We start from the raw sequence: 27,469 nt of genomic DNA on the forward strand, positions 1-27,469 counted from the left end.
AGTATGTGTGATGATACCATTAAAATGCAGAATGTATCTCATCTATCAATTCACAGATTTTTGTTATTTTTCTTTTAAAATGTTTCTGCAAGTTTCTGCCTACTAAAATGGCGCCGTGACGTACTACGGTTTTTGGGGCCGAGTGGTCTATCTTGCTCTGCTCTATTATCTTTGCATCCAACAGAGGGCCTGGGACTAGTTAATCACACAAAAAAATATTTCCCGATTGCCAATATTTTCGACTGTCTTAACTATAAGCATGGAACATAGTGCATAGATATGGTTCAAGCAGTTAGCTTTGCAGTTTAGCAGCGGAAAGGTACTGGCAAAATTCCTCAACAAACTCAGTGAACCAAGATGGATGTCATTTATATGTTGCTTTTTATTGATGTGGACTCAACCAACACAATGACGCAAACAATCTCTGCACATGGGGGCTGGGAGAGAGAGGAGAAACTGAGCCAAGGTTCCTGCCTCTGCTCACTGACCAACGAGGACTAGAAGGGTCCCGACCCAAAACGTCACAAGTTCACAAGTTACTGGAGTAGAATTAGGCCATTCGGCCCATCGAGACCACCCCGCCATTCAATGTTGGCTGATCTCTGCCTCCTAATCCCATTTTCCTGCCTTCCCCCCATAATCCTTGACGCCCGTTCTAATCAAGACCTAAGATAGACACAAAAAACTGGAGTAACTCAGCGGGACAGGCAGCATCTCTGGAGAGAAGGAATGGGTGACGTTTCAGGTCGGAACCCTTCTTCACTGTATGTTTCTTTTTTTTTTCCTAATCAGATGTGCAGCACTTTGGTCAACGTGGGTTGTTTTTAAATGTGCTATACAAATAAAATTGACTTGACTTTACTTGACTTCAGACCCGAAACGTCACCCGTTCTTTCTCTCCAGAGATGCTGTCTGTCCCGCTGAGTTACTCCAGCTTTTTGTGTCTATTTTCGGTTTAAACCAGCATCTGCAGTTCCTTCTTACACTAATCAAGACCTATCCATGTTCCCCAGAGATACTGCCTGACCCCGCTGAGTTAATCCACCCACATCCCCAGGCCCTGTACAATGTGCTCCAGACTGCTCTGTGACTGAACAGCAAAGGTCAGCACCATCTCCCAAAGCTCCAGCTACTATCTAGCTCATTGGTGACCCTCGGACTATCTTTGATCGGACTTTATCTTGCACTAAACATTATTCACATTACTCCCTTTATCCTGTGTCCGCACACTGTGGACGGCTCAATTGTAATCATGTATTGTCTTTCCGCTGACTGGTTAGCACGCAACAAAAGCTTTTTTCAGTATAACCCGGTACCGTGACAATAAACTAAACTCATCTCCCAAACTGGAAAAGAAGAGGGATTAGGGAGAAACTTGACTGGAAAAGATAGATATTGCAATAAGGAACTCCACTTTTTTGAGATATCTTTTTCTTGTGCTGAACACTTTATAATTTCTCGACTGTGCAGCTGGTAACTTGTAAACTGGTTCTCTTTACTCTTTCAGGCCCGGGATTAGTGTTTGTGATTTACCCTGAAGCCTTTGTTACAATGCCAGTTCCTCCACTGTGGGCGGTCCTGTTTTTCATTATGCTGCTGTTTCTGGGACTAGATAGTCAGGTAAGAGTCACGGTTAAACGCTATCATCTTCAATCAGTCACGGCTGGACAGATGCAACACCGCACTAGTGCGTCGGAGGAGAAAGTGGGATAACGTAGACCCGGTGTATGGGTGGTCGATGGTGGGCCTGCTGGGCCGAAGGGCCTGTTTCCACGCTGTATCCCTAAAACTACAACTCCAGAAGCCAAGGACACATTTAAAGTATCATATGTTTATTCTCTTCACATTCCGCAGTTCGCCATGGTTGAGGTGATGGTGACGAGTCTCATGGATGCCCACAGTGACCATCTGTTGAAATATCTGAAGAGGAAAGAGTTTGTGGTTCTGGCTGTGTGTGTCGTGGCCTTCCTGATGGGAATCCCAAACGTAACCCAGGTAAATCGTCCCTCACCAGCCCCCAGTCAAATCTACTCATGAGTTCAATCTCCAGGGAACAGGGTTAGAACAGACCCCAGGATCTGTTGGATCACATCCCAAGGAAACAGTCATTTTTATCCATACAGTCTCAGTCCATGTGGGCCATCAGATTGAAATGTGTGGGAAGTTTCTCTGTGGCTGTACTTTATCTGAATATGTAGACAATAGACAATAGACAATAGGTGCAGGAGGAGGCCATTCGGCCCTTCGAGCCAGCACCGCCATTCAATGTGATCATGGCTGATCATTCTCAATCAGTACCCCGTTCCTGCCTTCTCCCCATACCCCCTGACTCCGCTATCCTTAAGAGCCCTATATGTAGGAAGGAACTGCAGATGCTGCTTTACACTGAAGATAGGTAGAGTAACTCAGCGGGACAGGCAGCATCTCTGGATAGAAGGAATGGGTGATGTTGTGGATCGAGACCCTTCTTCAGACACTGAAGAGTTTGCTGCCTTTCAGCGCCAGAGACCCGGGTTCGATCCTGACCACGGGTGTCGTCTGTACGGAGTTTGTGCGTTCTCCCCGTGACCGCGTAGGTTTTCTCCGGGTGCTCCGGTTTCCATCCACACTCCAAAGACGTGCAGGTTTGCAGGTTAACTGGCTTTGGTAAAACTTGTAACTCGTCCCTAGTGTGTAGGATAGTGCTAGTGTATGGGGATCGCTGGTCGGCACGGACTCGATGGGCCGAAGGGTCATAAAGCCTAAAAGTCACAAGCGCCATTGAACAGAGGGATAAAGGCTTGTCTATTAATGATTTTTGTTTGGGTTTAACAGTCTACCTCTGCCCCTTAAATGCTCCTGAGTGCCTTCATTTACTGTTGACATCTTCTGGCTGCCCAGTCAACTGTGGCTGACAACCCGCATAGATTGTTCAGTTGTAAACATGTGCCTTGAACATCAAACTGACATCATGTTTGTTTCTAGGGTGGGATTTACGTCTTCCAGCTCCTGGATCACTACACCGCGCAAGTGTCCATTGTCTTCCTGGCCCTTTGCGAGCTGATTGCAGTTTGTTGTTTTTACGGTACGTACACTCTGTGTCTTGTTGCCAACAGCTCAACGTAGATTCAATCAAGTGGTTTGGTATCAAATGTATAATACTAAGCTGCAATCCCCTGGGTAGAAGAGATCAGTATGAACACTATTATCGTTGCAAACCCTGACAAGTCGTGGAAAACAATGTTCTGCTCGCCCCACTACAGAAAGGATGTGGAGGCTTTGGAGAGTGGAGAGAATGCAGAGGAGGTTGACTAGAACGCTGCCTGGATTAGAGGATTTTAGCCACAGAGAGAGGTTGGATAGACTTGGATTGTTTTCTCTGGAGCGTCGGAGGCAGAGGGGAGACTTGAGAGAAGTATATAAAATGATGAGAGGCAGAGATTGTGTAAGAAAATAACTGCAGATGCTGGTACAAATCGAAGGTATTTATTTCACAAAATGCTGGAGTAACTCAGCAGGTCAGGCAGCATCTCAGGAGAGAAGGAATGGGTGACGTTTCGGGTCGAGACCCTTCTTCAGACTGATGTCAGGGGGGCGGGACAAAGGAAGGATATAGATGGAGACAGGGAGATAGAGGGAGAACTGGGAAGAGCGAGGGGAAGAGAGGGACAGAGGAACAATCTAAAGTTGGAGAAGTCAATGTTCATACCGCTGGGCTGCAAGCTGCCCAAGCGAAATATGAGGTGCTGTTCCTCCAATTTCCGGTGGGCCTCACTATGGCACTGGAGGAGGCCCATGACAGAAAGGTCAGACTGGGAGTGGGAGGGGGAGTTGAAGTGCTCAGCCACCGGGAGATCAGGTTGGTTGAGGCGGACTGAGCGAAGGTGTTGAGCGAAACGTTCGCCGAGCCTGCGTTTGGTTTCGCCGATGTAAATAAGTTGACATCTAGAGCAGCGGATACAATAGATGAGGTTGAAGGAGGTGCAGGTGAAACTCTGTCTCACCTGGAAAGACTGTTTGGGTCCTTGGATGGAGTTGAGGGGGTGGAAAGACTGTTTGGGTCCTTGGATGGAGTTGAGGGGGTGGAAAGACTGTTTGGGTCCTTGGATGTAGTGGAGGCAGAGATTGGGTAGATAATCAGAACTTTTCTCCCATGGTGGAAATGTCCAACACCAAGGGGCGTAGCTATAGGATGAGTTCAGTGGAGATGTGCGGGGAGAGATTTTTTACACAGAGGGTGGTGGGGGCCTGGAACGCATTGCCAGAGGTGGAGGTGGAGGTAGATACGATAGTGGAGTTTAAGAGGCTTTTAGATTGGCACATGGAAGTACAGGAAATAGAGGGACGTGGATCATGTACAGGCAGATGAGATCCGTTTGACTTGGCATAATGTTCGGCACAAGCGTTTTGGGCCGAGGGGCCGGTTCCTGTGGTTACGAGTCACAAGTGGTCACGGTCCCTCAAACACTTGTTAATATATCACACAACGTTTCAGCTGTGATACTTTCTCTCAGTGCTTTGTCAATGACAGCACACGCTGGGGCAGTGAACCAGCTGCTCGACAAAGTTAAACGTCATTCGGTTGTTTTCCGGCCACGTGGCACATATGTTTATTAATCGTATCTACCGGCGCCTTTTGTCTAAAAAAAATATTACTGGTACAGGTTGATTAAGCGTTAAGGTGGAGGAGGCGAGATGGTGCCATTTTTCGAGCTGTTAAAAAGGCACATGGATATGCAAGGAATGGAGGGGTATGGATCATGTGCAGGCAGAGGCTATTAGTTTAACTTGGCATTGTGGGCCGAAGTGCCTTTTGCTGTGTTGTATGTAATATGTAGGGTTGCCAACTGTTTCGTATTAGCCGGGACATCCCGTATTTTGGGCTAAATTGGTTCGTTCCATACAGGACCGCCCTTGTCCCGTATTAGGCCTGGGGGCGCTGTAGGCCCAGGGGGCGCTGTAGGCCCAGGGGGCGCTGTAGGCCCGGGGGCCCCTGTAGGCCCGGAGGCCCAGGTGCCACCTAACGGAGGTTGCATAGCAACCCTCCTCCCAGCCCGGGCGGCCGCCATTGGTCGAGCAGGAGCACGTGGCCGCTGGCTGGGTGAGGTCACGCGGGGCAGTGACGTCACCTTGTCCCTTATTTGGGAGAGAGATAGTTGGCACCCCTAGTAGTATGTGCTGTATATATGTGATGTATATGCTGTGCTGTATATTCTATGTATTTCAAGCTGACCATTGCTAGAATAGACTTTTGTTTTTAAAACAGGTCCTTTTGATTTAACCCCCTCCTCTCCCAGCATGAGTTAAGTTATCACCCATGGAGGTTGCAGTGTGATTTTACAAACGATGGTTTCATATTTTGAAGGTGTCTCTCGGTTGTCACAGAACGTCACCGAGATGCTGGGGAAGCCACCGAACATTTACCTGCGTGTGTGCTGGCGTGTGCTGTCTCCCGTGCTGCTACTCGTAGGTTTGCATTACATCCTCAAGACTCTACATTAAAATGCAGATCACATGTCCCCAGGATGCTTGTTCCTGCACGTGCTGGAATCTTGAGCAAAACACAAAGTGCTGGAGTATCTCAGCCGGTCAGGCAGCATCTGCGGAGGCGACGTTCCGGGTCAGTCTGAAGAAGGGTCCTGACCTGAGACATCGTCTGTCTGTTCCGTCCACAGGTGCTGCCTGACCTGCTGATTTTCCTGCAGCACTTTGTGCTTTGCCAATGAGAGATAATCACATTTGCCATCAACTTGTCAAATTTGACTGGTCACGTTGATCAACCTCATCCTGCAGTACATGGCATCTAGCCTAGAGACTTTAAAATATCAGTTGTCTCTCCTCTACACGGTGTCTGTCCGTTCCTTCCCCAGATGCTGCCTGACCCTCTGAGTCCCACCGGCACTTTGTGCTTTGCCTGGTGTGCTTGCGACTAGATTTAACAAACAAGTCGTGATGGGCAAAATGGTTGCCATGGATGTGGCGGGCCAAATGTCCCAGTTGGGTGCGATGCCACTCTGCGACTCTATAACTTAAAGCAGTAAATGAAAATAAAAATAAAAGGAATGAAACTGGATATCTGAAACAGTGAAGGCTTAAAGTGGTGAAGACAGAGAGCTGGTGTAACGCAACTCTAAAAACCGAGCTCTGGGGTGGCACAGCGGTAGAGTTGCTGCCTCACAGCACCAGAGACCCAGGTTCAATCCTGAGTACGGGTGATGGCCATACGGAGTTTGCACGTTCTCCCTGTGCTCACGTGGGTTTTCTCCGGGTGCTCCGGTTTCCTCCCACACTCCAAAGACGTGCAGGTTTGTAGGTCAATTGGCTTCTGTAAATTGTCCCTAGTGCGTGTAGGAGAGAACTCGTGCACGGGGGGATCGCTGGTCGATGTGGACGGTGGGCCGAAGGGCCTGTTTCCACATTGTATTTCTAAACTAAACAAAACAGGACAGATCCTGTAGGTTAATTGGCTTGGTAAAATTTTTAAATTGTCCCTAGTGTGTGTAGGATAGAACTAGTGCATGGGGGGATCGCTGGTCGATATGGACTTGGTGGGCCGAAGGGCCTGTTTCCACGCTGTATTTCTAAACTAAACTAAATTAACCTAAACTAAGCTAAATGGGACAGATCCTGTAGGTTAATTGGCTTGGTCAAATTGTAAAGTTGTCCCTAGGGTGTGTCGGGTAGTGTTAGTGTACCGATCGCTGGTCGGCGCGGATTCGGTGGGCCAAAGGGCCTGTTTCTGCGCTGTATCTCTAAACTAAACTAAAGTAATTATATGTAAGAAGGACTGCAGATGCTGGTTTAAACCGAAGATAGACACAAAAAGCTGGAGTAACTCAGCGACTCTGTGGAGAAGGAATGGGTGACGTTTCGGGTCGAGACCCTACTTCAGGGATTATGTGATTATGGGACTCAGCAATAATGTGATTGACCCAAGAGCCAGCATGGATTTGACGGGCTGAATGGCCTCCTTCTGTGCCGTAAGGACATGCAAGAGACACTCAGTGTGTCAGGCTGAGCGTTTCCAGCGCTTTCTCCTGTTATAACTCATTAGAGCTTCGCTTTTAACTAAACTGTTTAAATTCACTCCAAGCTCAGCATGCCACTCAATTGAATAGATTTATGTACATTTAATAGTAAAAGCCCCAGCCTTCTTCAAAGGCAGTTGCAGGGATTGATGTACAGTACTTGGCTGCATGGGTATGAATTGTGCATTGCATGTAAACACGGCCCTGACCCTTACTGAATCTCTGACGAGTCCATCTTACTGGCAACAATAGTGTTGATTCTGGGAATTTATTCAGTCGTTTCTGCATTTCGGTAAAAGTGCTGCCAAGGTCCTCTGACATTACAATACATCCATTCATAGTTATTTCTCCCCTCCCCCCCCCCCCCCCCCCCCCCCCAGAACTCTCACAAAATGTTGGCAGAAGGCAGCGTGAATTTGGATTGTTTATTCATTCCTCGGCCCTCTTTATTCCTCTTCAGACGCTGGCTGTGTTCGTGGTCATCGACTTTGAGCCGGTACGGTACGGCAGCTACAAATACCCGGCATGGGCTCAGAGCCTGGGTTGGGTCATCGCCCTTGCCTCACTGGTTTGGATCCCCAGCGGGGCGCTGCACACACTCCTCACTTTGAAAGGCCCCTTCCTCGAGGTGAGTTCCCTTGGCCCGGCTCGACACAGGCCGTCAAACGCTGATCATATGTTAACCCAGTCATTCCTGGGATCATTCTCGTAAACTTCCTCTGGACCCTCTCCAATGTCAGCACAACCTTCCTCAGAGGGTGGTCAATCTGTGGAATTCTTTGCCACAGACAGCTGTGGAGGCCACATCAATGAATATTCTTGATTAGTAAAGGTGTCAGGGGTTATGGGGAGAAGGCAGGAGAATGAGGTTGAGTGGGGAAGATAGATCAGCCATGATTGAAAGGCCGGAGTAGACTTGACTGGGCCGAGTGGCCTAATTCTGCTCCTACAACTTATGAACTCATGAAAATAAGATTGCCTCTCCTCTATTTTAAGTGGGCTTTCAGAAGGTCTGAGATTGGGACATCCATCGACACATCATTTGAAGATTGAGAGTTATGTGAACGTCAGCTCACCAAACGTCTAAAGAAGAGCTCTCCTCTCTCAGAACTTCATGGGGAGGTTTCTAACCAAAGATACCAGAGAAGCAAGATAGACCACTCCACCCTAAAAACCGTAGTATGTCATGGCGCCATTTTAGCAGACAGAAACATTTTAAAAGAAAAATAGCAAAAATCTGTGAATTGATGGATTGGATATATTCTGCGTTTTAATGGTATCATCACACATACTGTTCCCCAAAAACACTGATTACACTGCGAGAGGCATAGTGCACGGTGGGTTTTGCCTACTAAAATGGCGGACGTTATGCTCCTTTGCCTACTACACTTCAGTATAGGCGATTACAACGGGGTGGTTCATCTTGCTCCTCTAGTAGCTTTGTTTCTAACTGAGAAGGCCACTTGGTGGCAGCACATCACTGCAGTCTAGGTGGGCTGAAGAATTTATTCCAGAATTGCAATAGAATTCAAACCCCCTGCCCAGAGGCTGTTTTCTTCATTAAATACATTTTTAATCGCGCATTCTACTTTATAATAAGAATTTTTTTAAACTTCACGTGTTTTATTTTGATTGTCTGAAAGAGGCAAATAAGAATAATGAAGATACAAGGAAGTGAAAGCATTTTAGTAGGCAAAACCCGCCGTTGGCTATGCCTCTCACAGTGTAATCAGTGTTTTGGGGAACAGTATGTGTGATTATACCATTAAAATGCAGAATATATCTCATCTATCAATTCACAGATTTTTGTTATTTTTCTTTAAAAATGTTTCTGCAATTTTCTGCCTATTAAAATGGCACCTTGACATACAAATGAATGAACGAATGAATGAACAAGTTTATTGGCCAAGTATGTGCATATACAAGGAATGTGCCTTGGTGCTCCGCTCACAAATGACAACACAAACAAACAGTTAACAATTAAGAATAAAGCATAAACACATCAAAACACATACTGCGGTTTAGGGTCGAGTGGTCTATCGTGCTCCTCTAGTATCTTTGGTACAAACTCCGTACAGACAGCATCCGTAGGCAGGATCGAACGAGGGTCTCCGGCGCTGTAAGGCAGTAACTCTACCGCTGCGCCACCGTGCCGCACGAGTTCTTGAGGGTACAGTCTTAAAGGTCCTGGTGCTGACCTTTCTCTCTGTCTCTGTTTCAGAGGTTAAGTAAAGCGATCACTCCTGTGGTTCCCATCCACTTGTCCAAGCCGACAGAAGCTGCCGCCCTCGAGGCCCCGCTCGCCGTTCCTCTGAGGGGGATGTCGCCGTCACCACTGCAGGCCGAAATATTGCAGAGCACGTTTGTTTAATGCTGGGGCCGGTTTGGAAGCAATGTCACCTCTGGTGACCCACTACTTGGATTGGGTTGGATCTATGGAGAGAAATGCAGGTTCCCGGTCTCGAGTCACGTCCAGCCAGGACGGGCTGTGCGCGAGGGAATGCACTTACAGGCTGCCCAGATGTTTGACACAAGATGCTGGAATCCTGAACAAAAAACGAAGTGCCTCTGCACGCATATTTCCCCAATCACCATCATCTTGCACCTTTCCCCTGATTCATTACGTTGATCTACTATGTAGGAAGGAATTGCAGATGCTGGTTTAAACTGAAGATAGACACAAAAAGCTGGAGTAACTCAGCGGGACGGGCAGCATCTCTGGAGAGAAGGAATGGGTGACGTTTCGGGTCAAGGCGACTTTTTTGATCATCGCTACGTTTTGTAGATCTTTCATTCATTTGTTCTACATCTCTCTACTTCACCGTCTGTATCCCTCGTTTCTCTTTCCCCTGACTCTCAGTCTGAAGAAGGACCTCGACCCAAAATGTCACCTTTTCCTTCTCTCCAGAGATGCTGCCTGACCTGCTGAGTTACTCCAGCTTTTTTGTGTCTATCTTCAATTTTAACCAACACCAGCAGTTCCTTCCTACACATTCCCTCGTCACTTGCCAGGCTTTGTCCTGACCCCGACTCACTTTTCTGGCTTTCTCCTCCCTCCTCCATCAGTCTGAAGAAGGGTCAGGGACCGAAACATCATCTTTCCATTCCCTCCACAGATGCCGCCTGACCTGCGTTCCTCCAGCACTTTGTTTTGTGTCCAGACTTTTTGGCTGTTTTACAGCAATGTTCACACACTCAATAAAATGTCGTCGTGTATTCTCACACTTGCTTTTGATTTACGTGGCCAAAGGCAGTGGAGAAAGATGCTGAGTCGTGGACACACCCCCAAACTCCGTGAGTTTACCACCAGCTTCCCCATCCTTGCCATCCTTGCTGTGAATGGGGCAGTTGGACTGGAAATTAAGGTCGTTTTGTTTATTCATTTGTACGCGGACAGAAATACAGTGAAATGCTTGCTCTGCATGTTATCCAGTCAAATCATACCCTCGACTAGGGTTGCCAACTGTCCCGTATTAGCTGGGACATCCCATATATTGGGCTAAATTGGTTTATCCCTTACGGGCCCGCCCTTGTCCTGTATTAGGCCCGGGGGGGGGCTTTGTAGGCCCGGACACAGTTTAGGCCCGGAGGCCCGGGCGCCACCTAACGAAGGTTGCGTAGCAACCCACCTCCCGGCCCGGGCGGCCGCCATTGGTCAAGCCGAAGAATGTGGCCGGTGGCTAGGTGAGGTCACAAGGGGCGAGAGGCGGTGACATCACCTTTTGTCCCTTATTTGGGAGTGAGAAAGTTGGCAACCCGACTCTAGAAGACACAAAGTGCTGGAGTAACTCAGCGGGTCAGGCAGCATCACTGGAGAAAAAGGATGGGTGGCGTTTTGGATCAGGAAACGTCACCTCGCCATGCTCTCCGGAGTCGCTGCCTGACCCCCTGAGTTCCTCCAGCAGTTTGTGTCTATCTTTGGTACAAACAAGCATCTGCAGTTCTTTGTTTTCACAAATCATACCCTACATGAGTATCACAAAATACTGGAGTAACTCAGCGGGTCAGGCAGCATCTCTGGAGAGAGGGAATGGGTGACGTTTCGGTTCGAGACCCTTCTTCAGACTGATGTCAGGGGGGCGGGACAAAGAAAGGATATATAGGAAGACAGTGGGGGAACTGGGAAGGGGAGGTGAAGAGAGGGACAGAGGAGCTATCTAAAGTTAAAGAAGTCAATGTTCATACCACTGGGCTGTAAGCTGCCCAAGCGAAATATGAGGTGCTGTTCCTCCAATTTGCGGTGGCCTCACTATGACAATGGAGCCTCCTCCAGTGTCATAGTGAGGCCCCTCCTCCAGTGTCAGGGGCGTCTTGGTCAGTTGGGTCAAAGAGCCTGTTGCCATGCTCTGTGACTCTATGATTATTGAAATGTGTTCATTTATGACTAAAATCTACTCGTGAGCACTGGGGCATTCGAGGTTCCAGCCAAACTGCAGTGTAAAATGTTCCAGCGGTCTATGGCGGTGCAGTGGTAGAGTTGCTGCCATACAGCCTGGGTTCGATCCTGACTACGGGTGCTGCCCGTACAGAGTTTGTACGTTCTCCCCGTCACCTGCGTGGGTGTTTTCCCGGGTGCTCCGGTTTCCCCCCACATTCCAAAGACGTGCAGGTTTGTAGATTAATGGGCTCGGTAAAATTGTAAATTGACCCGAGAGTGGGAGTGGGACAGCGGTCGTTGGTCGGAGTGGAAAAGGTGGGCCGAAGGACCTGTTTCTGCGCAGGGTCTCTGAACTAAAGTTCCCAAATCTCGGGGAGTTAACCACTCGCATCTGCCCAAATATGAAGAAGGGTCTCGACCCGAAACGTCACCCATTCCTTCTCTCCCGAGATGCTGCCCGACCTGCTGAGTTACCCCAGCATTTTGTGAATAAACACCTTTGTGTGGTAAGACTGGAACTACTTTAGAGATACAGCACAGAACAAGGCCCTTCGGCCCACCAATTCCATGCTGACCGGCGATCCCCGCACAGTAACACTATCCTACACGCAAGAGGGACAATTTACATTTATACTAAGCAAATTAACCTACAAACCTGTACGTCTTTGGAATGTGGGACAAAATCGAAGATCTTGGGGAAAAAAACCCCACAGGTCACGGGGAGGACGTACAAACACTGTACAGACAGCACCCATAGTCTGGATGGAACCCAGGTCTCTGGCGCTGTAAGGCAGCAACTCTACCGCTGCACCACCGTGCCACAATATTTAATTTGTAGGGTTGTAGGTTAATTGGCTTCGGTAAAACAAAATTGTAAATAATGGTCCCTGGTGTGTAGGATAGTGCTAGTGTACGGGGTGATCGCCGGTCGGCGCCGACTCGGTGAGTGGAAGGGCCGGTTTCCGCGCTGTATCTCTAAACGAAACTAAGCTAAGCTAGGAGCGTCGTGCTGGTGATGGAAATTGTAACGAAACAACATGCTGGAGTAACTCAGCGGGTCCACAGACAGCACCTGATTAATAATAGAGAAAAAAATACTCAGCGATAGAATAAGAGATGGAATTTTGCAGCAATTCTTAGAAAAGCTGAAACATGCTGAGCAATTTTTGTTTTTTTGTTTTGCGCAGATCCAGTTAAATTTAGATTGTTTTGAGGCTTTCAGGCTGATTGAACAGATTACTAGACAGCTGTGGAGAATATTTCCATCAGCTGCCTGGTTGTACTGGCACAGAACTGGTGCCTAAGAGAACACTAAACTCGACGGCATGTGCCAAACCTTTTTTGGCCGGTTTCTTGTTTGATACTTAACATTTCTTTTTGCAGACTTAATGAGGGCGGACACACAGAATCCTCAATATTCTAGAGGCATAAGTTCATAAGTTCGAGGAGCAGAATTAGGCCATTTGGCCCATCAAGTCTACTGTGCCATTCAATCATGGCTGATCTATCTCTCCCTCTCAACCCCATTCTCCCGCCTTCTCCCCATAATCCCTGTACTATTCAAGAATCTATCGATCTCTGCCTTCAAAATATCCATTAACGTGGCCTCCACAGACTCTGTGGCAATGACTTCCACAGATTCACCACCCACTGACTAAAGAAATTCCTCCTCTCTCCTTTTGTAAAAGTACATCCTTTTATTCTGAGGCTATGGAATCCGATCCCAGACTTTCCCACTTGTGGGAACATCCTCTCCACATCTACTCTGTCTAGGCCTTTCACTGCTTTGGAAGAGAAAGAGCCAGAAGCCAGGCTGATGTGTTTGTATGAGCATGCGGCTGCCAACTCACAGCGAGGCTACGGAACTCAGCCAGGCGTGCTCAAGTATGTGAATGGATAACAGGCTTCCACAGACAGCTCTTGATGTAGGTGACAAAGTGACAAACTAAACCACAGAAACACAGGGGCAGTGCAAATCCTCACGGCCATCAAATTGCCGTGCATAGGAAGGAACCGCAGATGCTGGTTTAAACCGGAGAGGCTGGAGTAACTCAGCGGGACAGGCAGCATCTCCGGAGAGAAGGAATGGATGACGTTTCAGGTCGAGACCCTTCTTCAAATTGTTATGCTTAGTTTAGTTTAATTCGGAGATGCAGCGCGGAAACAGGCCATTCGGCCCATCGAGTCCGGACGATCCAGCGATCCCCGCACATTATCACGATCCTACACACACTTGGGACAATTGTTTTTTTACATTTATACCAAGTTGATTAACCTACAAACCTGTACGTTTTCGGAGCGTGGGATGAAACAGAAGATCTTGGAGGAAACCCCCGCGGTCACGGGGAGAATGTACAAACTCCTTACAGACAGCGCCCGTAGTCGGGATCAAACCCGAGTCTCCGGCGCTGCAAGGCAGCAACTCTACCGCTGCGCCATCGTGCCGCCGTTCATTGATTGATTGATAGAAAGATACAGCATGGAGATAGGCCTTTCTGCACACTAGGTCCATGCTGACCATCGATCATCCGTTCACATGAATTCTATGTTATCCCACTTTCTACACACCAGGGGAAATGTTTAGGGGCTAATCAGCCTACAAACCCGCACATCTTTGGGATCTGGGAGGGACCTGGAGCACCCGGAGGAAACCCACGCGGTCACAGAGAGAACGTGCAAACTCCACACAGACTGCACCCGAGGTCAGGATCGAACCTGTGTCTCAGGCACTGTGAGGCAGCGGCTCTACCCGCTACGCCACTGTTCTGCTCCATTCAAGCTGCGTCAGTGCAGAGATGGATCAAGAAGGTATGTTGAACCCAATTCCAGGTGGTTTAGTAAAATAATTCCAAATTCCAGGTACTAAAAACTTCCACTGCATCAAGACCAGAAACTATCAACTATCAAAACTGCATCAAGACCAGAAACTATCAATTCTGTTAAATTCACAAACAAACCATTAAAGGCAATCGGTGCAAATAATTAAAACACATTTATATGCTTTATTTAATGGACTAATGCATAATTCAATAAATTCACCCCTCGCCAGGTTTAATTAGCAAGCATTATTATTTAAAAATCTTTACTTTGTTATTTATAAAGGTAAAAGCTAACCAGTCCCGAGCTTGATTCCGAGACAATAGAATGTTTTTTAAAAGCCAGAGCTAAATCTTCCCAAAAGACCACCACATTGATTAAAAATAAAAGTTGTAACAGCATTGGCATAGTTTGCACCTGAATAGATGAATTGAAACCAGGGTAAATATTGCAGGAAGCAATCTCAAATGTAATAGTTTCTATCCCTTTTTGTAGAGGATTCAAGAAACATAGAAAAAACATAGAAACAAAGAAACAGGAGACTGATGTCTGGGGAGTGGGGCATACAGAGATAAAATGCAGTCGGAGACAGTAAGACTGTCTTACCGTCTCTGACTACATTTTATCTCTGTATCACCCACTCCCCAGACATCAGTCTGAAGAAGGGTCTCGACCCGAAACATCACCCATGCCTGAATCTGGAGGTATGGGTTTTCAAACTTCTCTATCCCTGCCTGATGGGGGAGGGGAAGGGGCTAGGGTGAGACTGGTCCTTGATTTTGCTGGTGGCCTTGCCGAGGCAGCGTGAAGTGATATATGGAGTCCGTGGAAGGGAGGTTGGTTTGCGTGTTGGTTTGGGCTACGCCCACAGCCAGATATTCGAACTAAACAATGTTAGTTCCTCATGGTCACATATTCCACTGAGCAAGTAGTGATTTGTGTACAGACTGAGTCCTCTACAATGGGAGATCTGGAGCGTGTTGTGAAAATATCAGAATTTCCCTTTAAATCTCCAGCAAATCATTGTTGGAAACTAGTTGGAGTACGAGTATGAGATGGTAAATTAAATCCTCGTTGAGCATTTAGAATTCCCTGTATTTCCTTACATTGATGATGATGAAGACTAAGTCATTTCTGACTTATTGTGGGATATGATGTTTATTGGCCTCGACTGAATGGAAGCAGTAAACTTGCCAGAAAACTGCTGATGGTACTTATTGCATAAAAACAACTTTATAAAGAACTTTTTTTTATTCACAAAATGCTGGAGTAACTCAGCAGGTCAGGCAGCATCTTGGGAGAGAAGGAATGGGTGACGTTTCGGGTCGAGACCCTTCTTCAGACTGATGTCGGGGGTGGGACAAAGGAAGGATATAGGTGGAGACAGGAAGATAGAGGGAGATCTGGGAAGGAGGAGGGGAAGGGAGGGACAGAGGAGCTATCTGAAGTTGGAGAAGTCGACGTTCATACCACCGGGCCGCAAACTGCCCAGGCGAAATATGAGGTGCTGCTCCTCCAATTTCCGGCGGGCCTCACTATGGCACTGGAGGAGGCCCATGACAGAGAGGTCAGACTGGGAATGGGAGGGGGAGTTGAAGTGCTGGGCCACCGGGAGATCAGTGGCGTTAATGCGGACCGAGCGCAGGTGTTCAGCGAAGCGATCGCCGAGCCTGCGCTTGGTTTCGCCGATATAGATGAGTTGACATCTAGAGCAGCGGATGCAATAGATGAGGTTGGAGGAGGTTTATAAAGAACTTTATCACCTGAAGCATGGACAGCAATTACGTTTGTCCAAGTTGACTATTTGGCAACATATATAAGAGGATAATACTGAGCTTTCCACCAACATTGGCCAAATATAAGGGTCAAACGTTCGGAAGCATCATCACTGATTGCAGCTACGTGTCAGCCACAGAGTACTCCCTCATCGGAACAAACGTCATCACAGGTTTTGCTCCACCGGTCTAATGATGATTTCCCCGACCTGTAGAGTAAAGAAAAGTTTCTCAGTTCATCATTGCAGAAGTGAGTTTCAGTTCCTGTACGCTGCAAAAACGGTGGAGTTATTTACAACCGGATTAAATCCTTGGATTCTTTCTCGGGGATTTACAAAGAATTCCGATAAATAAACAGAGAGCATGGAAACATATTTATGGGGAGCAAACATTCCTCTGCGTGCCAAATTGATGACCTAGAGTAAGTCCCATAAACTTTACGATGATTTGGAATTCAAGTACTGTACACATCATTTGCCATAGATTGTGAAAGGCAAGGAGAGAATCTGCTCACTATACATGTACCAAAATGGTTATGGTCAGTGCCTCACTGCCAGTACCAGCTGCCCTCAAGAGTGTTGCGGTGCGGATGGGATGATTGCCACCTCTTTGTAGACTATGCACTTGGTGAGGAGGTCGGACAAGGGATGCAAGGGCCCCTGTCAATGTTCGTCGTGCGCTGCCGTGCAACAGAGGACTCTCTGATCTACAGGTTGTTCCCAGGGACACACATGAAGGCAAACATCAACCGTTGCATCAAACATCAAACATTCTGGTCGGCCCAACACTGGTGGGTCCACCTCTCCTTGATCATCGTTGCTGGCTCTGATTTGTCCTTTTGCATACCTTTCATTCATTTGTTCTCATGTACCTTGTCTTATCTCTCGTTTCCCTCTCCCCTGACTCTCAGTCTAAAGAAGGGTCTCGACCCCAAGCGTCACCTATTCCTTCTCTCCAGAGATACTGCCTGTCCCGCTGAGTTACTCCAGCTGTTTGCACCTATCTTCGGAGTAAACCAGCATCTGCGGTTCCTTCCTGCACTGGTTGGTCTTGCAATGGGACGAGATGTTGCCGACAGACACAATCCAGGATGCTGGAGTACATGTAGGATGCACTGGAGCCTGGAGCAGCCATTGCAAAGGCTTTGTGGGGAAGGACCACAGACTACGGCCCTGCCATCATTGGACTCTAAGGGCTTGAGCCCAGGCCGTCCCTGAAGTACTTCATGGGTGTTTTGTTTAAAAAAAGGAAACAGGAGTGGCTTTGAGGCATTGTCATCACAGTGATTGTCCATAGAGACAGGCAGGAAACACAACAGGAAGAACACTGCGCATGGAGATGACGACATTCTCTTACATTCATATGAGGGGGTGCACCCAGGACAAATACCACAGCACTGGAGATATCCTCGGCTTGCAGAACCTGCAGGAAAACAGCGGGAGTTTACCAGGGGGAAATAAATATCATTAAAACACAAAACACTTATCGGGTGGCACAGCAGTAGTTTTTCCAGCACTATGTCTTTGCTTAAGCTTTTGTTATGCCTCATGAGAACCCCTGTCAACACAGCATAGACTGATTCAAGTCCCAGTTCAAGTCTTCAACAAGTCTTCAAGTCTTATAAATGTCTAACTCAGACGCCAAAGTGTATTGCTGGGCCAAGAGAGGTCGGTCTTTCTTTAGATCCTTCTCTTTCTTTTCAGTATCTGCTTCACAGGCCATTCTTCCCATGTACTACCTGCTTCTGCAAAAACAATCAATATGTTGGCTGACTTTGTGAAGACGACGTTTTAACCTCCATCAGACTACCCCAGTGACCACTCCACATTTTAATCAATAACTCTTATGACCGCAGTACTAAACGATCTTTTCATTATAGACCTCTGCCTGCAGTCTAATTTAAATTAGTTTCGTTTAGAGATGCAGCTTGGAAACAGGCCCATTCGGCCCAGAGTCCACACCGACCATCGATTTTACCCGTTCACACTAGTTCTGTCATCCCATTTTCTGGCATCCGCTCGGGGCACATTTACACCGGCCAATTAACCTACAATCCAGAACATTTTGGGGGATGTGGGAGAAAACCGGAGCACCCGGAGAAAACCCACACACTCACACGGAGAACGAGCACTCTGCACAGACAACGTCCAAGGTCGGCATCTATCTCGGGTCTCTGGCACTGTGAGGCAGCAGCTCTACCTGCTGCAGTCATGGTTTAATCTGCAAACATGTTCATCTGAGGTAACGTTCCACCTTCCTAGAGCTCGGTAAGTTTTGCTCTCATGCTCTTTAAAATCTCTTCTTGCTATTTCTCTTTCACTCAGTCCTCTCTCAGCAGATTAGCTAATTGCTATTTCTTACCTATTCTCTAATAAATGCAAATATGGCCTGGAAAGCCCTTTACGCAAACAAAATTAAAGATAAGAGGCAGGAGGAAGGTGTTAGTACAGGTGTCAGGGGTTATGGGGAGAAGGCAGGAGAATGGGGTTGAGAGGGAAAGATAGATCAGCCATGATTGAATGTCAGAGTAGACTAGATGGGCCGAATGGCCTAATTCTGTTCATAGCACATATGAAGCATAAGAGAATGCAAATGCTGGAATCGTGAGCAAACACAAAGTGCTGGTGGAATTCATCGTTTTGATAAAATGAAACTTGTGAGGTGACGTAACCCAAGTCACTGCGCCATCTCAATCTTTACACTTTTTGCTGGTCGTTTTGTATATCCATCCGTGTGCCGTACCTTGATTGTACTATATAATTGGGAGGCTGATATTGAAGTCTTCTCAAGCATGTGGTATGCAAACTCGGTCTCCACCAGTCCGGGCGATATACTCTGAAAATGAGTACACATTTTAGAAGCAATGCCAAATTATTACATTGACCATTACATTGTCACCGGGCAACTGAACCACAACTACAGAGCGGTCCTGAACTACTATCTACCTCATTGGTGACCCTCGAACTACCTTTGATCATACTTTACCTTGCACTAACATGATTATTCCCTTATCATGTATCTGTGTACACTGTGGACGGCTCGATTGTAATCATGTATTGTCTTTCCGCTGACTGGTTAGCACGCAACAAAAGCTTTTCACTGTACCTCGGTGCATGTGACAATAAACTTAAACTAAACAGTATTTAATGGGGAGCGGATGAAGATTGGATGTAAAGAATTTGTGGGCGCGTAAATATAGATATGAAATGTCAAATACTGGTAATCGATTGATAATAAGGCTGTGTTGGATGGCAAAGTGTTCGGAGGCATGAATCATTTTGAGATTGTTGGTAGGATTGGGCTTGCAGGCAAGGATGAGACATGATGTGGGTTGGAAAGGATCCACTTAATACCAGTGACTTTAAGACTATCAAGGCAATTGACGTTCATTTAAAAAATCATGTCCTGTACCAAATGAATGAATGAATTCTGAGTTAAATGGCCTTCAATGATTCCACCAGTTTCTGTCAGTGGCATGATGCCCAAGGATCTTTTCTGTCCATTTACGGAGGAAGACAGCACTTGTTATGTTCAGCCAAAATGCACCATACCCCTGATTAGACAAGGTCACCTTGGACTTGGGCCCTATGAGATGAGTTTGAGTTCAGTTTATTGTCACGTTTACCGAGGTGCAGTGAAAAGCTTTTAGAAACATATAAAATAGGTGCAGGAGAAGGCCATTCGAGCCAGCACCGCCATTCAATATGATCATGGCTGATCATCCAAATTCAGTACCCCGATCCTGCTTTCTCCCCATATCCCTTGATTCTGTTGGCCCTCAGAGCTATATCTAACTCTCTCTTGAAAATACCCAGTGAATTGGCCTCCACTGCCTTCTGCGGCAGAGAATTCCACAGATTCACAACTCACTGGGTGAGAAAGTTTTTCCTCATCTCAGTCCTAAATGGCCTACCCCTTATTCTTAAACTGTGACCCCTGGTTCTTTTGTGGTGTGCTAACCAGTCAGTGGAAAGACAGTACAATACACGATTACTATGGAGCCATCCACTGTGTAGAGATACATGACTTGGACAATTTAAACAAGGGCCCACTAATTCAGGAAGTCGGAGCATCGACTATGAACTAAACTGGTCGACTATGAACTAAAACTATTTTGGTGGAGGTACCTGTTAAATTCACTTGTGTGACAGACCATAGTAGTTCACAACGAGAGGCCTTCTGAGTTATTGTGTTGTGCTGGCTTTGTTGAATCTAATTCCATTCACGATTTCTCCAAGTAACGTTACATTGCCCTCCACTTACAACTGTTACATGTTGCACTTCAGTTGCAATATTTTCTGCCTACATCGGGTGGGTCGAAACAAGTCCTTTGGCCCACCGAGTCCGCGACGACCAAAGATCACCCGTACGCTAGTTCCATGTTATCCCAGTTTCGCATCCTCCGCACTAGGGGCAATGTAAGAAGCCAATTAACCTGCACATTTTTGGAACGTGGGAGGAAACCAGAGCGCCTGGAGAAAACCCTCTCAGTCACAGGGAGAATGTACTAACTCCATATAGACAGCACCCAGAGATCGAACCTAGTCTCTAGCCAGTAGCTCTACCGCTGCGCCACTGCACCGCCCCATTAAGAGCTCATTTCATTTTAACAACCTCACTGCTATCAAAGAGTGTTGCCCCTGATTAGATAGGGGCAGGAGCTGAACACTGTTTCCAGAGGTGCAAGGACAATACTCTTTTCAAAATCACCATGAATGATAAAAGATCAATTACTAAAGGGAATTTTGTTTGTTGTTAGAAAAAGGCCTGAACTAGGCTTGGCTTGTATACACTGGAATTTAGAAAGATGAGAGGAGATCTTATTGAAACGTATAAGATTATTAAGGGGTTGGACACGTTAGAGGCAGGAAACATGTTCCCAATGTTGGGGGAGTCCAGAACAAGGGGCCACAGTTTAAGAATAAGGGGAAGGCACGTTTGGAACTGAGATGAGGAAAACTTTTTCAGTCAGAGAGTTGTGAATCTGTGGAATTCTCTGCCTCAGAAGGCAGTGGAGGCCAATTCTCTGAATGCATTCAAGAGAGAGCTAGATAGAGCTCTTAAGGATAGTAGAGTCAGGGGGTATGGGGAGAAGGCAGGAACGGGGTACTTATTGAGAATGATCAGCCATGATCACATTGAATGGCGGTGCTGGCTCGAAGGGCCGAATGGCCTCCTCCTGTATGTATTGTCTATTGAACTTTACTAGGGTGAACATTAATTTGTGAAATTGAGGGTAGACTTACTGTGACACGAATGTGGCTCTTCTGATCATGCAGTTCATACCGAATACCTTCCGTCAGTGCAGTCACGGCGTACTTCGTGACACCATAAAAGTGCGAAATGTCTTTCGGATGTGGAATATGGCCCATTATGCTGGAGAAGAAAGTATGTGCGGACAGTTATAAAATTGTCATCCAAACATTGCTTCTGCAACAAACTTACATTGCAGCCTATTAATTACTAACTGCTTTTGTGGAACTGCGTTTTCCACACGTGAAATCTATAAAAACTTACCAAGTTACTTTTTAAAGAAAAGTAAGTCAATTTAAGCTTGGCATATTCTTCATTTTTTAACGTGAATGAGTTCTCGTGTGTTATTGGCTCTGTGAGCAGCACCACAAGGTTCAACCATGGTTCCAAGGTCATGAACAACACCATCGTTTTTTGAGACATACAAGATTATGAAAGCTTTTCAAAATCAATTATTCATTTCAGTTCAAATGTATGGAAAGGCTGCCTGGCAGTGGTCACATATATTATATATTTTTTCATATTTCAGATACAGCGCGGAAACAGGCCTTTTCGGCCCACCAAGTCCACACCGCCCAGCGATCCCCGCACATTAACACTATCCTACACCCACTGGGGACAATTTTTTACATTTACCCAGTCAATTAACCTACATACCTGTACGTCTTTGGAGTGTGGGAGGAAACCGAAGATCTCGGAGAAAACCCACGCAGGTCACGGGGAGAACGTACAAACTCCTTACAGTACAGCACCCGTAGTCAGGATCGAACCTGAGTCTCCGGCGCTGCATTCGCTGTAAGGCAGCAACTCTACCGCTGCGCCACCGTGCCGCCCTGCCACATTGAGCAGTTACGTAGGAACAGTACAGAACAAGAACAGGTCCTTCGGCCACAATGGCTCTGCCAGATATAATGCCAATTCTCATCTGCCTGCACATAGCCCATGACCTGCATATCCATCCAAAAGTCTTTAAATGTCACAAACATATCTGATTCAGCCACCATCCCCACCAGCTCTCACCACCCTCTGTGTGAAAAAACTTTGCCCCTCTCACCTTGAAGTTATGCCCTCGAGTATTTGATTTTTGTCATCCTGGTTAAAGGATCCTGGCTGACTACCCTTTCTATGCCTCTCATCTATATACTAAAACTCTCGTTTGTTATCTTGTTTGTGACTGAACTTCAGCCAAAACGGTACACGATAGCGCGACAATTTTGGGCCCACCTTACCCACCATTGTCACTTTAATGGTAAAAATGGTCGTTTTATTGAAATTGGTGTTATCTTTTTTAAGTTATTCACATTTTAAAGTTTAAATCTATATCCTAAGGGGGGAGAGGGGAGGGAGGGAAGGAGGATAAAGGGGGGGTTGAGGGGGATGGAGTGGGGGGGATGGGGAAGGGGGAGGGGAAGGGGGGATGGAGAAGGGGGAGGGGAAGGGGGGAGAGGAAGGGGGGAGGGGAGGAGAGGGTGCTGCACCAATGCAGGAGAGGTTTGGGCCCAACGGGTCCACTTGGTCTAGTAATTTTATACACTTCTATCAGGTCTCCTGCAACCATCTACATTCCAGTCCACACACAACAATCAAAGTCTGTCCAACCTCTCCCTGTAGCTAATACCCCTCTAATGCAGGCATGATTCTGGTAAACCACCTCTGCACTCTTGCCAAAACCTCCACGTCTTTCCTGCAATGGGGCACCTTGGACCGCACGCAATGCTCTCAATATCGTTCTACCAAATTATATCCTCAAAGCTTGAACATGAGAATGGAAGGTTTAGTTTATTCTAAATTACCTCAAATTAATATGCCATGGTCAAATTAATATGCCATAGACCTGTGGATTTGATATACAGTGTACACGCAAAAACTAACTCGAGCTGCACATCAAAAATGTACAAGTTACAACTTCAAACTTTTCCAAACAAGATGCGACAAGGAAGGAATGCAAAAAAAAAAGCCAGGGAATTCCATTTTGTTATTCAGATCAAAATTCCTTTTCATTTTCTGTCATCATTTGTTTGAAATAGTTAAAGCAAACCTCTACAGATTACATACATATTAATGTTGTGATACATTTTGTTATTCTTAAACAAAAACACTTTGTGTTGATTTACACATTTAAATTAAGATGGAAAACATCCATATCCATCTGTAGGGGAAAATATTCACCAATGATTCTACATAAGTAAGTGAAGGTCATAAAGCTTCATGATGACACTGCACTAATGCTATGTCAGTCCATTATCAAATGATAGACACAAAATGCTGGAGTAATTCAGCGGGACAGGAATGGGTGACGTTTCGCGTCGAGACCCTTCTTCAGCCATTCTTCATCATTATCAAATGATGTTGAGCAAGCAGCTGATTATTAAACATGGTTTGCTGAGTTGAAATAGAACATTTGATCTCATAAAATTAAGTTTACTTCAGCACCACTCAGAGCAATCTTCCACTCACTAAAGTATACAAAGAGAGTTCAGATCTTAATTGGGTTGAACGTAGGCAACTGACTGAAGTTACATCATTAACAGATAAGCTTCTCCAGTTCAGCGTGTGTCAAGTATAATCATACGTACAAAGCATCTTATTTATTAGTGGCTGAGCAAAATGCAGATAGTTTAAAAGTGTTGGAAACTTAAATACAGTATTTGTTTTTGTACAGTATTTGAACAAAATGTGTTCTGTAAACTACAAATATTTATTGACTAATTGTATGACACAGAAAATGTGCATTTCTTGCCCAAGCCTGGCGTTACTCCTCGTTTTAGTGATGTATCTGGATAAACTTAATGGTCAAAGTTCACCACAACTGAGATAGGTGACATGTTTGATGTTCACCAAATTGCTGTGACAAAGTTACCATTCAAAGATAAAATCATCAAAATCTTTGGCATTATAATTTTTTAAAAAAGCAAAACATACAAGTAAAAAACTTTTGGGAGGAAAGGCAATCGGTTTTGATAAATTCTACAATTGTATTATAAAGAAAAACAGCAGATAAAGAGGTAATTAACCCCACCACAGGCCCACTGGAATAGATAAATAATCATTCAGACCAACCCCACTTTCCATCCCTTGGTCTGGAGTCTGGAGAACGTAGTAAATCAAAATATTTGGCGTTAAAATAAAATTTTATTTAAATATTTTAAATTTTTTATTTTAATATTATGTAAATTTTATGTTAATCTTAATATAAATGAATTTTAATATAATTCAGCCCACCCCAGTCCCACTGGAATAGATAAAGAGTCATTTAGACCAACACCCTTTTCTTCTCTTGCTCCGTTGCCCGAGATTGTAGTAAATTAAAATACTTGGCATTAAAATAATTTTTTTAAGAAAGCAAAACATAACTAAAAAGCTTTTGGGAGGAAAGGGAAGGTTATTAGTTTTGATAAGTTGCACAATTGAATGATACAAATATTTAATCACAGAAAGATGGGGAAGTAGTCTGGAGAATGGTTCCAACCCCAAACGTCACCTATTCCTTCTCTCCAGAGATGCTTCCTGACCCGCTGAGTTACTCCAGCATTGTGTGTCCATATTTGGCTAACTACGTTGTCTGAGATGCTGTTTAGGATTGATGCTTCATTTCTACAGTTGGATAAAACTATCATACGGTTGGATAAAAAGCCACTATCACAATTTAATGGTAGCAGTCAGCAGTGCTGCCCCCCCCATCAGCGATCCAGTTTCAATCACAAACACCCTGGAGCTGTGTGGAGTTTGTAGGATTTTCCAGTGATTGTGAGAGTTTTCCCTTGGGTGCTTAGAGTTCCATTCCCCCGTCCCCATAAACGCGTGACACGCAAAATTGCAGATGCTGTTATCTATAAATCCCCAAAATGTGTGGGTTGATAGATTAGCAACTGTAAAATACCTCCAAAGAATTGGTGTGGCAGAATCTGGAGGGAGTTGATGGGAATATGGAATATAGGATTAATGAAAATGAGTGCTTGATGGTTGACTGGTACTAGGGGTGCCAACTATCTCACTCCCAAATACGGCCTCACCCAAATACGGCCTCACTGACCTCACCCAGCCAGCGGCCACGTGCTCCCGCTCCACCAATGGCTGCCGCCCGGGCCGGGAGGCGGGTTGCTACACAACCTCCGTTAGGAGAACACACTCCATTAGCCTACACTGTCCTGGCAGACAGCGCGTACGGGACAAACCAATTTAGCCCAAAATACGGGATGTCCGAGACGGCTAATACGAGACAGTTGGCAACCCTAACTGGTACCCAATGGGCTAACAGCTTTGTTGCTGTTGTGTGACTCTATGAATATTGATTTTCTATATGTGTTACCCACATTCATCCCAGTTATTCTCAAATACAGATTGGGACACAAAGTGCTGGAGTAACTCAGCGGGTCAGGTGCATTTCTGGAGAGCATGCATGGATTACGTTTTGGGAGGGTCCTGACTCCAAAGGTCACCTGCCCACGTTCCCCAGAGATGCTCCAGCACTTTGTGTCCTTTCGTGTAAACCAACATCTGCAGTTCCGTTTCTATACCAAGTACAGATTAATTGTTCCTTACACTGGTATCAAGTAACACCCTGACTACCAGTTTCACAGCCTTTACTTTTAAACTTTAGAGATACAGCGCTAAAGCAGGCCCTTTGGCCCATCGAGTCCGCAGCAACCAGCGATCACCCCATACACTACCACCATCCTACACACTAGGGACAATTTATCATTTTTACTGCCCAATTAACCTACAAACGTGTATGTCTTTGGAGTGTGGGAGGAAACCAAAACACATGGAGAAAACCCACGTGGTCACAGGGAGAACGTACAAACTCTGTACAGACAGCACCTGTAGTCAGGATCAAACCCGGGCCTCTGGCACTGTAAAGTACCAACTCTACCGCTGCGCCACTGTGCCGCCATTCAATACTGACTTTCCATTCAGCAAAACCTACGGTGATAACCAAAAAGAGTAGGATGTAAAATATATGACCTAAAAACAAACTGCTTGAAAAACTGTCTGTGGCGGAAAATAGGTGGTCAAGGTTTAGGGTTGATATTTTCCACCCAAGTTCTTCCAGGCATTTTTTTTGCTCCAGATTCCAGCATCTGCGGTCTCTTGTCTCGATAAAAGTAACAACGCTAACATGCATTGGCTTGGGAAACAGCCAAAGTTCCTTTCATCTATCCATGGAACGTCTCGCTTTCAAGAATCACTGATTTCTGTTTGTGTATTTGCAAACTTTGCTCCTGCTAATTCTTTCCTTTCTATCCTGTCCATTATGTACTTCCCTCCCATGCTAAGGATTACATTCTGCATTCTTGCAGGTGCAAGTTATAATTTGTGTCCACAGCAAAATACTGTGGAAACTGGAATCTTTAAATAAAAAGATTAAATGTTGGGAAGTCTCAGCAGATCAGGCAAATTCAATGCTCGCATTTATATCAGGAGAACTGGAATACAGAAACAGAGATGTAATGCTGAGGCTCTATAAGGCACTGGTCAGGCCGCATTTGGAGTACTATGAGCAAATTTGGGCCCCATATCTGAGGAAGGATGTGCTGGCTCTGGAGAGGGTCCAGAGGAGGTTTACCAGAATGATTCCAGGAATGAGTGGGTTAACATATGTTGAGCGTTTAACAGCACTGGGCCTGTACTCGCTGGAGTTTAGAAGGATGAGGGGGGACCTCATTGAAACTTACAGAATAAAGAAAGGCAATGAGTGGATGTGGAAAGGATGTTTCCACTGGTGGGAGAGTCTAGGACCAGAGGTCATAGCCTGAGAATTAAAGGAAGCTCTTTTAGAAAGGCAAGGAGGAACTTCTTTAGTCTGAGGGTGGTGAATCTGTAGAACTCATTGCCACGGAGGGCTGTGGAGGCCAAGTCAGTGGATATTTTTAAGGCAGAGACAGACAGATTCTTGATTAGAACGGACGTTACGGGTTACAGGGAGAAGGCAGGAAAATGGGATTAGGAGGCAGAGATCAGCCAACATTGAACGGCGGAGTAGCCTCGACAGGCCAAATGGCCTAATTCTACTCCTATAGCTTGTGACAATATGTGTGTATAAAATCAGGAACTGTCTATCTTTCCCCCAGTTTGAAGTTACAGGGAAAAATGTTTTGAACTGCAGAGACAAAAGAAAGGTGGAGATACAAGGAGATGCTGGCATTTTGAGCAAAACACAAAAACTGAAGAAGGGTCTCGATCCAAAACGTCACTCCACAGATGCTGCCTGCCTGGCTGAGCTCCTCCAGTGCTTTGTG

General features: G+C 45.9%; 2 protein-coding genes across 2 annotated transcripts in view; one reads left to right on the plus strand and one right to left on the minus strand.

Annotated features, from left to right (window-relative positions):
- LOC144606559 (sodium- and chloride-dependent GABA transporter ine) overlaps positions 1-10,142 on the plus strand; it is an 83,581-nt gene extending 73,439 nt beyond the window's left edge. Inside the window, exons 8-13 of the mRNA XM_078422814.1 lie at positions 1,508-1,620; positions 1,855-1,995; positions 2,965-3,064; positions 5,345-5,445; positions 7,468-7,635; positions 9,229-10,142. Of these exons, the coding sequence (XP_078278940.1) occupies positions 1,508-1,620; positions 1,855-1,995; positions 2,965-3,064; positions 5,345-5,445; positions 7,468-7,635; positions 9,229-9,378 (773 nt within the window). The 3' untranslated portion in view covers positions 9,379-10,142. The remainder of the gene's footprint in view (positions 1-1,507; positions 1,621-1,854; positions 1,996-2,964; positions 3,065-5,344; positions 5,446-7,467; positions 7,636-9,228) is intronic.
- A 4,261-nt stretch (positions 10,143-14,403) lies between these two features.
- The window catches only part of dhrs11a (dehydrogenase/reductase 11a), a 58,034-nt gene continuing 44,968 nt past the window's right edge, over positions 14,404-27,469 (minus strand). Inside the window, exons 4-7 of the mRNA XM_078422776.1 lie at positions 21,224-21,353; positions 18,720-18,812; positions 17,334-17,399; positions 14,404-16,186 (exon numbers count right to left, since the gene is read on the minus strand). Coding sequence (XP_078278902.1) covers positions 16,145-16,186; positions 17,334-17,399; positions 18,720-18,812; positions 21,224-21,353 — 331 coding nt within the window. The 3' untranslated portion in view covers positions 14,404-16,144. The remainder of the gene's footprint in view (positions 16,187-17,333; positions 17,400-18,719; positions 18,813-21,223; positions 21,354-27,469) is intronic.

Source organism: Rhinoraja longicauda, chromosome 26 (assembly GCF_053455715.1).
Source record: "Rhinoraja longicauda isolate Sanriku21f chromosome 26, sRhiLon1.1, whole genome shotgun sequence".
Classification (NCBI taxonomy): Eukaryota; Metazoa; Chordata; class Chondrichthyes; order Rajiformes; family Arhynchobatidae; genus Rhinoraja; species Rhinoraja longicauda.